Source organism: Eubalaena glacialis, chromosome 17 (assembly GCF_028564815.1).
Source record: "Eubalaena glacialis isolate mEubGla1 chromosome 17, mEubGla1.1.hap2.+ XY, whole genome shotgun sequence".
NCBI lineage: Eukaryota > Metazoa > Chordata > Mammalia > Artiodactyla > Balaenidae > Eubalaena > Eubalaena glacialis.
Genome location: NC_083732.1, coordinates 24,123,045 through 24,139,377, shown reverse-complemented (window position 1 = coordinate 24,139,377; position 16,333 = coordinate 24,123,045). Strand labels below are relative to the sequence as shown.

The following is a 16,333-nucleotide window of genomic DNA, read 5'->3' as shown; positions in this document are numbered from 1 at the left end:
GATTAGACACTGAGGTCTATGATACACCCAGAAGGTGACAGTGTGCCTGGAGTCTTTGCAGTCTGCAACAGCATGAGAGGGGCTAACAGTGTTGGTTGTCATCATGGGTTGTGCTACATTTATTATTTTTAGAAGCCATTTGACAAGTAAATGGGGAATTCAGAGATGATTCTAGACCATGTTTTTTGAAGGAGGCCTTTGTCTAATTATTTGTTATAGTTTCCAAAAAAGTATAGCAAGCATACAATTTAAAAGCAAATTCAGGTATTGATCAAGGTGTCTTATACTTGTGGTAAAATCATTTCACTCACTGAAAACACATTGACTTCCATTGTAAAATATAACAAAGTGAAGGCAAAAATAATGGAACAAAAAGCAATAGCATTCTATTTTACTTGATTTTAAAATCTCTTTTAAAAATAATTATTCATAATTTTATAAAGTTTATAATGTAGTAAATATTTCACAACACATTTACTAAAAATCTCAAGAGATCTTATTAAATAGTCAAGAACACTCTATTTTCTAAAACCTAGAGGGAAATACCATTTACTATCATACTAACCTCAGCCCTTCACAGTTGTAAAGGAGATTGTTGTTTTAGGAAGAGGCCCTAGTGATGGCTGAATTATCTTCAATAAATATTCAAGTATTTGATCTACTATTGTATCTTCCTCTCATCTTCTGCTGTTTTAATGACACCATGGCTTTAATTGAAAGTCTACCTGCCCCCCCATCCCCCCCCCAAAAAAAACAGATGAAGAAGAAGAAGAATAGATATCAACCACAGAAGTGGAGTAATGGGAAAGCAGGTTATAGGGGAAAATGAGAAGGACCTTCCCAGGTTGTAAGCAGAATGAGACCCCCAAGTTGATAACCTGTCTGGTCTTGCCTGGAACAGTGCTCTTCCCAGCTGCTCTGGATGGTGTAGTGGTTCCCAGCAGAGGGTTATAGTAGCTGCACTTGTCTCTGACAGCATACTTCGTATTACTCTCTTTGCATCAAGAGGACAATTCATAGCTGTTTCTGTGTTGAGCCTGTAAGATGTGTTTCACGCTTGGCTGTCTGCAAAAGAACTATGTTAAAGGTGCTTGTTTAAGGAATTAAATATTATACTGTGTAGAATCATAAAACTAGTATTATGGCTCAAAGTGTAATATTCCTGGCTACCTTTTCAGCTTTATTTGGCATCTAGGTCTACGGACTTGTCTTTGGTTTAGATCAACCCTTTATGTGCTAAGAATTCCTTCCCATTGGGTTTCAACCCACTGAAACAAATCTATCACCATACCCTCCCTCCAGCATCTAAGGGACTTGGCATCTGTCAAATGATTTGACTTCCTTTTTCTTGAAGCAAAGGTCATAAACTTTTGGTTCATAGGTCAAAATGTGCTCTGATTTATAAAATGAAAGACTTTTTTTCAATGTATAAACACTTAAAATTGGAAATTTTACATTAATACATGGATTTCTGACTTTTCTTGGAAAATCAAAAGATGTGGCAACACTGGACTTGAATTGCAACTGCAGCTAGAGCTGAGTAGTGGCTATATTTTTAGTTTGGCATGTATTCTTCTGCTTAGTAAACTCCTGGCTGGGCATTTGATTATTTTGTAATCCTTGGAGTATCCCATGCATTAACATTGTCATAAATATGGTTTTGTAGTTTTTAAAGTAAGTGTATTATCAAACTCTTAGTAATTCTCCCTTAAATAACAAATGTAAAATTCATTCCAGATAACAGGATATACGTAGGCAGATTAGATTGTTAATATTCTTCTGTGATGAGCTCTCACAAACAGAAACTCAGCTTCCCTTAGTTTGAACCGAAGTGTGCACACACCACACCACACGCAAATTAAAGATGAGTAGAAGGCACAAATCTGTATTCGTGGATCTCTGAAAAAGCATGTGTTTGGAAAAAATTTTGGTAAGTTAAAGAAAAAAAGAAGTAATCGGCTTGCATTATATGTTCAGCCCTACCTCAAGTAAATTCAGTACGTCAAACAACTCCTAGAAAGTGAGTAGCACAAAACAATTAAAGCTGTCTTTCCTTTAAAATTTTACTTTAGGAAAAAGAAGAAAATTATAATGTTAAAATACAACATTAAAATGATAAAGTCAAGTCATTTGAAAATATTACGTAACAAGAACGCCTGTTCAGACTGCTAATTAAAGGACCCTTAATCATTTTTATCTTAATGCTCACTTAAATTTGTATTAAAGCATAGTCACTTTCATTAAACCAGTATTCGAAGGCATTTTTTTTTTGCAGATGGTCAGTACTAGGAATGAAGCCAATTGCCTTCTTGGATACCCTCCTCGCACACTCACCTCCCTACCCCCTCCTGGCCCCAGGCCTGAGGCTTTGTCTAAGGGCGCTCCTTATCCCGCTCACATTCCAGATTCCGCCCTGGGCCACCACATCTGTGCCATCCCCCACCAAGCACAGATGCCTGCTTTTCCCTGGCTCCTCTTCAAGAAGGAAAGGAAGGAAAAGGAAGTTGAAGAGTGTCCCAGGCTTTTTAAAGCAAAATTCCATTTCAGTATTTTTATTATTGCTACAAAACGTAAATATACAGCAAATTGACTTTTAAAAATTTCCCCTATAAGACATTACTGTACCTACCATATTATACCTTAGCATTGAATTATATGCATATAAATATCTCTTTTCATATTTAGGGCTCTCCAAAAGATGTGGAATCCTTCGCGTCTATGCTGAGACATTCTCCTCTTACACAGATGGGACCTGCCAAGGATAAACTAGTCATTGGACGAATCTTTCATATTGTGGAGAATGATCTTTATATAGATTTTGGTGGCAAGTTTCCGTGTGTATGTAAAAGACCGGAAGTGGATGGAGAGTAAGTAGAATCATTTCTAAGTGCTTTAAGCGTGTGCATAAAAGTTGAAATACCTCAAAAGTATTACTGGATTTTAATTGGTCTTTTTTTTTTTTTTTTTTTTTTTTTTTTAAACATCTTTATTGAAGTATAATTGCTTTACAATGGTGTGCTAGCTTCTGCTTTACAACAAAGTGAATCAGTTACACATATACATATGTTGCCATATCTCTTCCCTCTTGCATCTCCCTCCCTCCCACCCTCCCTATCCCACCCCTCTAGGTGGTCACAAAGCACCGAGCTGATCTCCCTGTGCTATGCGGCTGCTTCCCACTAGTTATCTATTTTACATTTGGTAGTGTATATATGTCCATGACACTCTCTCACCCTGTCACATCTCACCCCTCCCCCTCCCCATATCCTCAAGTCCATTCTCTAGTAGGTCTGTGTCTTTATTCCCATCTTGCCTCTAGGTTCTTCATGACCTCTTTTTTTTTTTTTCCCTTAGATTCCATATATATGTGTTAGCATACTGTATTTGTTTTTCTCTTTCTGACTTACTTCACTCTGTATGACAGACTCTAACTCCATCCACCTCATTACAAACACCTCCATTTCATTTCTTTTTATGGCTGAGTAATATTCCATTGTATATATGTGCCACATCTTCTTTATCCATTCATCCGATGATGGACACCTAGGTTGCTTCCATGTCCTGGCTATTGTAAACAGAGCTGCAATGAATATTTTGGTACATGACTCTTTCTGAATTATGGTTTTCTCAGGGTATATGCCCAGTAGTGGGATTGCTGGGTCATATGGTAGTTCTATTTTTAGTTTTTTAAGGAACCTCCATACTGTTCTCCATAGTGGCTGTATCAATTTACATTCCCACCAACAGTGCAAGAGTGTTCCCTTTTCTCCACACCCTCTCCAGCATTTATTGTTTCTAGATTTTTTGATGATGGCCATTCTGACCGGTGTGAGATGATACCTCATTGTAGTTTTGATTTGCATTTCTCTAATGATTAATGATGTTGAGCATTCTTTCATGTGTCTGTTGGCAATCTGTATCTCTTCTTTGGAGAAATGTCTATTTAGGTCTTCTGCCCATTTTTGCATTGGGTTGTTTGTTTTTTTGTTATTGAGCTGCATGAGCTGCTTGTAAATCTTGGAGATTAATCCTTTGTCCGTTGCTTCATTTGCAAATATTTTCTCCCATTCTGAGGGTTGTCTTTTGGTCTTGTTTATGGTTTCCTTTGCTGTGCAAAAGCTTTTAAGTTTCATTAGGTCCCATTTGTTTATTTGTGTTTTTATTTCCATTTCTCTAGGAGCTGGGTCAAAAAGGATCTTGCTGTGACTTATGTCATACAGTGTTCTGCCTATGTTTTCCTCTAAGAGTTTGATAGTGTCTGGCCTTACACTTAGGTCTTTAATCCATTTTGAGTTTATTTTTGTGTATGGTGTTAGGGAGTGTTCTAATTTCATACTTTTACATGTACCTGTCCAATTTTCCCAGCACCACTTATTGAAGAGGCTGTCTTTTCTCCACTGTATATGCTTGCCTCCTTTATCAAAGATAAGGTGACCATATGTGCGTGGGCTTATCTCTGGGCTTTCTATCCTGTTCCATTGATCTATATTTCTGTTTTTGTGCCAGTACCAAACTGTCTTGATTACTGTAGCTTTGTAATATAGTCTGAAGTCAGGGAGCCTGATTCCTCCAGCTCCATTTTTCGTTCTCAAGATTGCTTTGGCTATTCGGGGTCTTTTGTGTTTCCATACAAATTGTGAAATTTTTTGTTCTAGTTCTGTGAAAAATGCCAGTGGTAGTTTGATAGGGATTGCATTGAATCTGTAGATTGCTTTGGGTAGCAGAGTCATTTTCACAATGTTTATTCTTCCAATCCAAGAACATGGTATATCTCTCCATCTATTTGTATCATCTTTAATTTCTTTCATCAGTGTCCTATAATTTTCTGCATACAGGTCTTTTGTCTCCTTAGGTAGGTTTATTCCTAGGTATTTTATTCTTTTTGTTGCAATGGTAAACGGGAGTGTTTTCTTAATTTCACTTTCAGATTTTTCATCATTAGTATACAGGAATGCAAGAGATTTCTGTGCATTAATTTTGTATCCTGCTACTTTACCAAATTCATTGATTAGCTCTAGTAGTTTTCTGGTAGCATCTTTTGGATTCTCTATGTATAGTATCATGTCATCTGCAAACAGTGACAGCTTTACTTCTTCTTTTCCGATTTGGATTCCTTTTATTTCTTTTTCGTCTCTGATTGCTGTGGCTAACACTTCCAAAACTATGTTGAATAATAGTGGTGAGAGTGGGCAACCTTGTCTTGTTCCTGATCTTAGTGGAAATGGTTTCAGTGTTTCACCATTGAGGACAATGTTGGCTGTGGGTTTGTCATATACGGCCTTTATTATGTTGAGGAAAGTTCCCTCTATGCCTACTTTCTGCAGGACTTTTATCATAAATGGGTGTTGAATTTTGTCGAAAGCTTTCTCTGCATCTATTGAGATGATCATATGGTTTTTCTGCTTCAATTTGTTAATATGATGTATCACGTTGATTGATTTGCGTATATTGAAGAATCCTTGCATTCCTGGAATAAACCCCACTTGATCATGGTGTATGATCCTTTTAATGTGCTGTTGGATTCTGTTTGCTAGTATTTTGTTGAGGATTTTTGCATCTATGTTCATCAGTGATATTGGCCTGTAGTTTTCTTTCTTTGTGACATCTTTGCCTGGTTTTGGTATCAGGGTGATGGTGGCCTCATAGAATGAGTTGGGGAGTGTTCCTCCCTCTGCAATATTTTGGAAGAGTTTGAGAAGGATAGGTGTTAGCTCTTCTCTAAATGTTTGATAGAATTCGCCTGTGAAGCCATCTGGTCCTGGGCTTTTGTGTGTTGGAAGATTTTTAATCACAGTTTCAATTTCAGTGCTTGTGATTGGTCTGTTCATATTTTCTATTTCTTCCTGGTTCAGTCTCGGCAGGTTGTGCATTTCTAAGAATCTGTCCATTTCTTCCAGGTTGTCCATTTTATTAGCATAGAGTTGCTTGTAGTAATCTCTTATGATCGTTTGTATTTCTGCAGTGTCAGTGGTTACTTCTCCTTTTTCATTTCTAATTCTATTAATTTGAGTCTTCTCCTTTTTTCTCTTGATGAGTCTGGCTAATGGTTTATCAATTTTGTTTATCTTCTCAAAGAACCAGCTTTTAGTTTCATTGATTTTTGCTATTGTTTCCTTCATTTCTTTTTCATTTATTTCTGATCTGATCTTTATGATTTCTTTCCTTCTGCTAGCTTTGGGGTTTTTTTGTTCTTCTTTCTCTAATTGCTTTAGGTGCAAGGTTAGGTTGTTTATTCGAGATGTTTCCTGTTTCTTGATGTAGGCTTGTATTGCTATAAACTTCCCTCTTAGAACTGCTTTTGCTGCATCCCATAGGTTTTGGATCGTCGTGTCTCCATTGTCATTTGTTTCTAGGTATTTTTTGATTTCCCCTTTGATTTCTTCAGTGATCACTTCGTTATTAAGTAGTGTATTGTGTAGCCTCCATGTGTTTGTATTTTTTACAGATCTTTTCCTGTAATTGATATCTAGTCTCATAGCGTTGTGGTCGGAAAAGATACTTGATACGATTTCAATTTTTTTAAATTTACCAAGGCTTGATTTGTGACCCAAGATATGATCTATCCTGGAGAATGTTCCATGAGCACTTGAGAAAAATGTGTATTCTGTTGTTTTTGGGTGGAATGTCCTATAAATATCAATTAAGTCCATCTTGTTTAATGTGTCATTTAAAGCTTGTGTTTCCTTATTTATTTTCATTTTGGATGATCTGTCCATTGGTGAAAGTGGGGTGTTAAAGTCCCCTACTATGATTGTGTTACTGTCGATTTCCCCTTTTATGGCTGTTAGTATTTGCCTTATGTATTGAGGTGCTCCTATGTTGGGTGCATAAATATTTACAATTGTTATACCTTCCTCTTGGATCGATCCCTTGATCATTATATAGTGTCCGTCTTTGTCTCTTGTAATAGTCTTTATTTTAAAGTCTATTTTGTCTGATATGAGAATTGCTACTCCAGCTTTCTTTTGATTTCCATTTGCATGGAATATCTTTTTCCATCCCCTCACTTTCAGTCTGTATGTGTCTCTAGGTCTGAAGTGGGTCTCTTGTAGACAGCATATATATGGGTCTTGTTTTTGTATCCATTCAGCCAGTCTGTGTCTTTTGGTGGGAGCATTTAATCCATTTACATTTAAGGTAATTATCGATATGTATGTTCCTATTCCCATTTTCTTAAATGTTTTGGGTTTGTTATTGTAGGTGTTTTCCTTCTCTTGTGTTTCTTGCCTAGAGAAGTTCCTTTAGCATTTGTTGTAAAGCTGGTTTGGTAGTGCTGAACTCTCTCAGCTTTTGCTTGTCTGTAAAGGTTTTAATTTCTCCATCAAATCTGAATGAGATCCTTGCTGGGTAGAGTAATCTTGGTTGTAGGTTTTTCTCCTTCATCACTTTAAGTATATCCTGCCACTCCCTTCTGGCTTGCAGCGTTTCTGCTGAAAGATCAGCTGTTAACCTTATGGGGATGCCCTTGTGTGTTATCTGTTGTTTTTCCCTTGCTGCTTTTAATATGTTTTCTTTATATTTAATTTTTGATAGTTTGATTAATATGTGTCTTGGTGTGTTTCTCCTTGGATTTATCCTGTATGGGACTCTCTGTGCTTCCAGGACTTGATTAACTATTTCCTTTCCCATATTAGGGAAGTTTTCAACTATAATCTCTTCAAATATTTTCTCAGTCCCTTTCTTTTTCTCTTCTTCTTCTGGGACCCCTATAATTCGAATGTTGGTGCGTTTAATGTTGTCCCAGAGGTCTCTGAGACTGTCCTCAGTTCTTTTCATTCTTTTTTCTTTATTCTGCTCTGCAGTAGTTATTTCCACCATTTTATCTTCCAGGTCACTTATCCGTTCTTCTGCCTCAGTTATTCTGCTATTGATCCCATCTAGAGTATTTTTAATTTCATTTATTGTGCTTGTCATCGTTTCTTGGTTCCTCTTTAGTTCTTCTACGTCCTTGTTAAATGTTTCTTGCATTTTGTCTATTCTATTTCCAAGACTTTGGATCATCCTTACTATCATTATTCTGAATTCTTTTTCAGGTAGACTACCTATTTCCTCTTCATTTGTTAGGTCTGGTGTGTTTTGACCCTGCTCCTTCATCTGCTGTGTGTTTTTCTGTCTTCTCATTTTGCTTATCTTACTGTGTTTGGGGTCTCCTTTTCACAGGCTGCAGGTTCGTAGTTCCCGTTGTTTTTGGTATCTGTCCCCAGTGGCTAAGGTTGGTTCAGTGGGTTGTGTAGGTTTCCTGGTGGAGGGAACTAGTGCCTGTGTTCTGGTGGATGAGGCTGGATGTTGTCTTTCTGGTGGGTTCGTCCACGTCTGGTGGTGTGTTTTGGGGTGTCTGTGGCCTTATTATGATTTTAGGCAGCCTCTCTGTTAATGGATGGGGCTGTGTTCCTCTCTTGCTAGTTGTTTGGCATAGGGTGTCCAGCACTGTAGCTTGCTGGTCGTTGAGTGAAGCTGGGTCTTGATGTTGAGATGGAGATCTGTGAGAGATTTTCGCCGTTTGGTATTACGTGGAGCTGGGAGGTCTCTTGTGGACCAGTGTCCTGAAGTTGGCTCTCCCACCTCAGAGGCACAGCCCTGATGCCTGGCTGGAGCACCAAGAGCCTTTCATCCACACGGCTCAGAATAAAAGGGAGAAAAAATGGAAAGAAAGAAAAAAAAGAGGATAAAATAAAATAAAATAAAGCAATTATAATAAAAAATAAGAAAAAAATTATTAAGAGTAAATTTATTAAGAAAAAAAATTTTTTTTAATTTTTAAAACTAGATTTATTAATTTTTTATACTAAAAATAAGAAAAAAATTATTTAGAAAAAATTTATTAAGAAAAAAAATTTTTTAATTTTTTAAAATAAAAAATATGAAAAAACTTATTAAAAATTTTTTTAAAAATAGAAAATAAGGAAAAAATTATTAAGAAAACATTTATTAGGGAAAAAAAAAATTTTTTAAGCCAAAAAAAAAAAAAGAAAAAGAAAAAAAACGGACGGACCTAACCCTAGGACTAACGGTGAGAGCAAAGCTATACAGACAAAATCTCACCCAGAAGCATACACATCTATACTCACAAAAAAAAGGAAAAGGGGAAAAGTTAATATATCCTGCTCCCAAAGTCCATCTCCTAAATTTGGGATGATTCGTTGTCTATTCAGGTATTCAACAGATGCAGGCACATCAAGTTGTTTGTGGAGCTTTAATCCGCTGCTTCTGAGGCTGCTGGGAGAGATTTCCCTTTCTCTTCTTTGTTCGTACAGCTCCCGGGGTTCAGCTTTGGATTTGGACCCGCCTCTGCATGTTGGTCCCCTGAGGGCGTCTGTTCCCCGCCCAGACAGAACGGGGTTAAAGGAGCAGCTGATTCGGGGGCTCTGGCTCAGTCAGGCCGGGGGGAGGGAGCGGTACGGAGGAGGCGGGGCGAGCCTGCGGCGGCAGAAGCCAGCGTGACGTTGTAGCAGCCTGAGGCGCGCCGTGCGCTCTCCCGGGGAAGTTGTCCCCGGATTACGGGAGCCTGGCCGTGGCGGGCTGCACAGGCTCCCGGGAGGGGCGGTGTGGAGAATGACCTGTGCTCGCCCACAGGCTGTTTGGTGGCGGCAGCAGCAGCCTTAGCGTCTCATGCCCGTCTCTGGGGTCCGCGCTGATAGCCGCGGCTCGCGCCCGTCTCTGGAGTTCGTTTAAGTGGCGCTCTGAATCCCCTCTCCTTGCACGCCGCGAAACAAAGAGGCAAGAAAAAGTCTCCTGCCTCTTCGGCAGCTGCAGACTTTTTCTCGTGCACCCTCCTGGCTAGTTGTGGTGCGCTAGACCCTTCAGGCTGTGTTCACGCAGCCAACCCCAGTCCTCTCCCTGGGATCCGACCGAAGCCCGCGCCTCAGCTCCCAGCCCCCGCCCGCCCCGGCGGGTGAGCAGACAAGCCTCTCGGGCTGGTGAGTGCTGCTCGGCGCCGAGCCTCTGTGCGGGAATCTCTCCGTTTTTCCCTCTGCGTCCCTGTTGCTGTGGGATCCGCACTGATAGCCGCGGCTCGCGCCCGTCTCTGGAGCTCGTTTAGGCGGCGCTCTGAATCCCCTCTCCTTGCGCGCCGCGAAACAAAGAGGCAAGAAAAAGTCTCTTGCCTCTTCGGCAGCTGCAGTCTTTTTCCCGGACTCCCTCCCGGCTAGCACCGAAGCCCGAGCCCCAGCTCCCAGGCCCCGCCCGCCCCGGCGGCTGAGCAGACAAGCCTCTCGGGCTGGTGAGTGCTGGTCAGCACCGCTCCTCTGTGCGGGAATCTCCGCTTTGCCCTCCGCACCAATGTGGCTGCGCTCTCCTCCGTGGCTCCGAAGCTTCCCCCCTCTGCCACCCGCAGTCTCCGCCCACGAAGGGGCTTCCTAGTGTGTGGAAACCTTTCCTCCTTCACAGCTCCCTCCCACTGGTGCAGGTCCCGTCCCTATTCTTTTGTCTCTGTTATTTCTTTTTTCTTTTGCCCTACCCAAGTACGTGGGGATTTTCTTGCCTTTTGGGAGGTCTGACGTCTTCTGCCAGCGTTCAGTGGGTGTTCTGTAGGAGCAGTTCCACGTGTAGATGTATTTCTCATGTATCTGTGGGGAGGAAGGTGATCTCCGCGTCTTACTCTTCCGCCATCTTGCCCCTCCCTCTGGTCATTTTTTGAAAAGACAGAAAATATGTTTATTTCTCTTCATCATGCTAGTTAGTCAAGTTAGGCCAAGTTCATGTCATGTCATATTAGTCAAGTTAGGCCAGATCCATGTCTTCTCAAAGCAGTGAGAGCAGTTTTGGGGAAGATTTGAATGTCCATCTTGATAATAAACCATTTCATGCCATAAAATTAAAACCAGCTTTGGAATAATACATGCTGCTCAGGCCATTTTATGTGTAACTTTTTTGCCTCTTCTTTTCCACAGTCTCCATCTGCTTCTCAGAGAAACCTCTGCTTTCTGTTTCTTCATGTTCCTTTCTCTTACTTTAGCAAATTCTGATGCTTTATCATTTTCTTTTCTTACTATTTTGCATCTGCTCTCCGGATTATAATTTTTCCTGAACAGAATTCATTCTGTTTATAGTCTGTGTAGATAAAGATAATTGTGAATATAAATATGCCTTATGAAAACCACTAAGGTGGGAGACCTGGGAGTAGAATATAAAGAGTGAAAAGAGAGGTGGAACTAAGACTCTGAGATTGGAAAACAATAGTCATCAAGATAGAAATGAATTTTTTCCACCAATTTTTAATGTACCCATTTTTTTTAGATTTTAATATTTCTGATACCAGGATGCATCTTATAGTTGATGCAATTTAATTGGCAATTTAAAAATTCCTAATAGTACATAAATTATGGTGACTCATAATCAATGGCATCTTAGATAAGATGAATTACAGTGATTAAGAAGTTTGTGATGTTTAAGAATGAGTCAGACCGTAGCTATGAGTAAGGAAAGAGTCTACTCTAGCTCCAAGGGAGCAGTTACAAGAATGGGTTGCCTCTTTCCTGAGAGCTCTGGATACCTAAAGGTCTTCTGGATAACTGGGCTCACACAGTTAGGAGACAGGAGCTCCTTCTACCTGAATCTGAATAGGACCTGACAAACTCAACTGAATACACATGTTCTCAGATCAGTGATATGTGAGTAGATACTTAACAGCCAGCTCTCCAATAAATAAAAGGCCTTAATTTGCCGATTTCTGTGGTATGAAATAGTTCCACCACGGCCAATGTTAAGTTCCCTGTGTGATGTCATTGAATGTGGAGTTGGAAATATGAGCGCACAGTCAGCTTTCACAAGCTGGTGCAGTCTGGCTCCAGCACACCTACTGCAGGTAGTCAGAAGCTAAACAGTGTCTCAGCAAGGTGAACGATGTAAACCAGTGATACCTGGAAGAGAAAATGGGTCCTGTGCTACGTGGCATGAGAGGTAATGGCTAGGTCTTGACTTGCCCTGGTATATTAAATAACATACAAACTTAGTCAAAAATAGTAAAACCTAAAGAAATTTCTAAGTAAGACGTGTCCATCTGGATTTTAATACCGTAATCTATATCTATTGTGTAATGGGGTATTGAAGGGATTAAATTAGATAATGTATGTAAAGATTTAGAACAGTGATTGGTATATAGTAAACAGATGCTACTATTATTATTCTTTAAATCCTGATGATTTAGGGTTTTTGTGACCTAATGATGACATCCCTCAAGAATTTCTATTGAGGGTTTATGTACCAGGCAAGTTGTGAAGATATGTGGTCCTAAAATTATCCTTCAAGAGAGGCAACCTAAACTCTTTCATACTGGCAGCAGGAGCTGTAGCAGGTCATTTTTCATTCATAGAAAATATATCAGTAATTTGAAAATGAAGTACTGCTTTGTTTTATATAAAGAAATCCTCTCCTCTCTTCCCTACAATTGATAAGCTTTACATCATGCTACCATGGGTGCCACCCAGTTGCAGTGGCCATCCTTATTCTTACAAGCTGACCTAACATGCAGCCAGAACATCAGGTATTAGCTTTATAAAAAGATGTATTTTACATATAACTCTGCTGAATTATGGATATTTCACCTGCTCAGTCAAATTTATTATAAATCGCAAATGCCAGTGATATACATGTTTCTTTATATTTGTGGATGGAATTTTGTTTGTGATATTTCTTTCATGGGTATTTATTTCTTTGTGGATATTCTTTTATCTAAACGTTCTTCCCCCATTTTATGTTATATTCTTGAGCATAAAATTTCAGAATGCTTTAGGTGTCTAGAATTTCTGATTTGATTCTTATGCCTTATTAACTAGATCACAGAATTTTAAATATCAGTATTTTTGACTAGATATTTCTCGAATCAGTTCTATAATATGATTTGAATTTATTTTGTGTGTAGTATAGCTCTAAATAGTTAAATACTGGAATCTGTTGCAACATTAATTAAATTAATTTTAATTAATTTAATTAAATTTCAGTTTAATGAATTGAAAAATTAAATTAACTGTTCATTGAAAACTATGCACATACCACATAAGCACACATCCTATTAACAGAAATTACTATATGGTTGAAACCCCCATCTCCACATGTACTCCCTTCCCAGTGAAGCAGTCTATTTAACAGAAGTGTTTGTGGGGGGAGAGCAGTGGCTCATAATAATTTTGCAAATAAATTCTCTAGTATAGGGGGCAGTCACTGTATTAAAGTCTTTTTTTTTTTTCCTTAGGAGAATTAAATGCCTGTATCTCTTTGTTCTGTAGTTATCTGCCATAGTTACCTTCACTGCTTCCATCTACCTGCCCAGTATCCAATCACTCTCACCAGGAATTCCCACTTAAACTCACAAAATCAATATATTCATGATTGAGGATCATGAAAAGGGAGGAGCCATACCGGCGCAGGAGTTGATTTGTTCGTTCGTTCATTCATTCATTCATTTATTCAACAGACGCTTACTGGACCTCTTCAATTTGGCAGGCACTGTTGTAAGGGCTGGTAAAGAAGACAGACTAGCTCTCTGGTCTCATAAAGTTGGGGGAACTTAGTCTGTTGGGGGAATGAGGAACAGATAGTAAACTAGTGCACAAATCAATTTTAGAAATTGATAATTAAATGAGTAAGAAGGGGTAATATGGTAACAGGATGTCTGGTGAGTAGAAGATAACAGTAGTCAGAGAAGGCCTTTGACCTCTACTTCTATTGCTAAAAGTCTAAAATGCCACCAGATTGCTTCTTTTTAAAAAAGGTGATAAACAACTGATAAGAATCCTAAATTGTTTTGGTTAACTGAATATTCTAGTTAGCTAAGTTACAGCCTTTTAATAAGTTCTGTAACTTTTTTGTTTTAATATTTTTGATTATTGTTTAAAAGAACCAAGTTTTCGGTCTTTGACCCAAGAAGCTATAGAGTTATGCAGAAGGACTTCAGAGATTGCCCTGGGAGTAGAGAGGGGAGTTAGGCCCTATTTCAGAGCAGCTCTGCATTCATTGTTTTATATGTTACAGTTCTGGGAGTGTTTTGTTTAAGGTGTTGGGGGGGAGTGGTGGTGAGTATTTGTATCACAAAAAAAAAAGTTGGAAAAACACTTTTAAAAGAAAAATTAAGTCTAGAAAGATGTTATATTAATAGTAACAGTTAGAATATAAACTATAGTATTTAAGCATGAAAGGTAGTATTGTGATCTACTTTGAGTGAGTTGCAAAATAGAAATATTATAATTACATTCAGAAATTTTGGAGGTGTGGATGGGACCTAACTCTTACAGTACCAACCTCAAAAGTTTTAACCATTATATGTTTTTATATATCAGTTTATGACTTGGAATCAGAAGTCAAATTATGACAAACCATAGTGACGCTGGTATTAATTTCTTTGGCAGTTGTCATTGAATTAACTGACTTGCTAAATTAAGCAAGATTCTCTTCTATAAAACCCATTGACTCATACCAGCACTTAGACAATTAGGAATTAGTAGTCCTCTACTATAACTGGGAACTTTTGCTTCTTTCAGTTGAGGTATGTGTTTAGCAAAAGCTAGTTGTGTTTATTCCAAAACCCATTTGTATTATTGCTAGGTAATTTATTTGATTATTGCATAAATTAATAAAATATGAGCACAGAAAGAGTTTTTGTTCTTATGCAAGCTAATTTTAATGTTTTAGAAAGGCTCCATGAAGGATAGTTTTTTTATAATGAAATTGCTGTTGAATTAGTTTGAGCAAGTAAAACATAAAGATGCGGGGCGGGGGGCGGGAATCATAAAAATCTGGAAGGAATTGCTTTCCAAATGTCTTTTCTGTCCCTGCATTACTTTAAAGTGACTGACTCTGGCAATTGCAGACATTGCAGTCTAGGTATTGTTTATTTAAGGAGATGAGTGCAGAGCTCCAGTGAGTGAGCCTCTACTTAGCAAGAAAACCTGGCTCTGTGTCAGAATATTTGCATTAATTGCTAAGTTAATATCTTTAGAGTATATGTGTATACTTTTTTAATGAGTCCTCACTTTGACCTACTTTTCCATGAACAAACCTATGAGTCAGAGGGCTTCTACTGTGACTTAAAAATATAAAGCACTTTTCCCTTTAGACATTTTTGTGTGTGTGTTATTAATACAACACACAATTTCACAAAATTTGTCCTAGAGTGGATTAAGATCATTTCCTTTCTATATCTGATAATCCCAATAGCCAATTTTTTAAGAACTTATGTTGGCACTTTATATACATTGTCTGATTTATTCTGCACAAGAAGCATAGAAAGTAGAAGATATTTTCCCCATTTTCCAAATGAAGAAAATGAGTCTCTGAGCATAAATAAGGTGGTGCAGCCATACAATTAGAGTTCACAAGGCAGGGATTCAATCCTAGGGCTGTGTGTATCCATCACCCAGGAATGTTCTTTCACTGTACTGTGCTACTCTCTAAATCCTACAACATATAGCTACTAAAGTGTCATAAAAATGTCCTAAAATAGCCTCACATATGAACCAGGTTTATACCAGGAACCCTGAAAACAGTATGGTGGTGAAGCTCTAGAGAGCTGTTAAAGACTGGTAGGTAGCCTGTTCTAATATCCTGGGTTATGGTGTCCATGGTATAGTATATTTGAATAGTATTACCACCAATAAGCTAATGACCAGAGGGCCCAGGCTTTGTTTCATAATGGATGTGAATCATAGTTGTGGTGAGACCTGTAGTCACAGGAACTGCTTAATGTCTGACGATGATTAGTCGCTTAGAGTCAGAATGCCTCTTGTTATTTGGGAATGATATATTTCAAAAAAGTTTATTTTACAAATAGTAGAAAGTTGACTCTTTATGCATGTAACACTTAATTTTTAATTGATTCATTTTGTAAAAGATGTCATTTATTTTCTTGAACCTTGTTAGACCTAAAGTTGTTTAACCTGTTTTTTGTCTTTGTTTTGATGACCCAAGGTCATAATTATAAACATTAATTCCTGTATTGTATCTCAACTCAAATATATAGAATTATTGTTTCTCAGCTACATAACCCTCCAGCTCTGTAGTTTTTGTGTTTCACCTTTGGGTGTCATCTTTCTTATTCTACTGTTGTATCTGTGTCTGCATTTTTAGCTTTCTTAGACTTACTAATTTTCCTCTCATATCTGATGCCTGAGAAATTGGTCACCAAAATTGTGCTTAAAATAAGAACAACTAGAGTTTGAGTAAGGACCTCACGGCCTCTTATGTAAGTAAAGTGTATGTACTTTAGTACATGAACTTCAACATATATTTTGACCGCTCCTAAACTCCCCTGCTTAATTCTCATTGGGTTCTGTGGAGACTTGGTGTCACCAGATAACTAATTTCCTGATAAGTGAAGTGTAACCAGGTCGGGGTCTTGCCT

At 38.4% G+C, this 16,333-nt stretch overlaps 1 protein-coding gene across 2 annotated transcripts in view; it reads left to right on the top strand.

Moving 5' to 3' along the window:
* MRPS28 (mitochondrial ribosomal protein S28) overlaps positions 1-16,333 on the top strand; it is a 105,948-nt gene that overhangs the window by 15,147 nt on the left and 74,468 nt on the right. For both annotated transcript variants that reach the window (XM_061171364.1, XM_061171365.1), the window contains exon 2: positions 2,686-2,867. In XM_061171364.1, the coding sequence (XP_061027347.1) occupies positions 2,686-2,867 (182 nt within the window). The remainder of the gene's footprint in view (positions 1-2,685; positions 2,868-16,333) is intronic.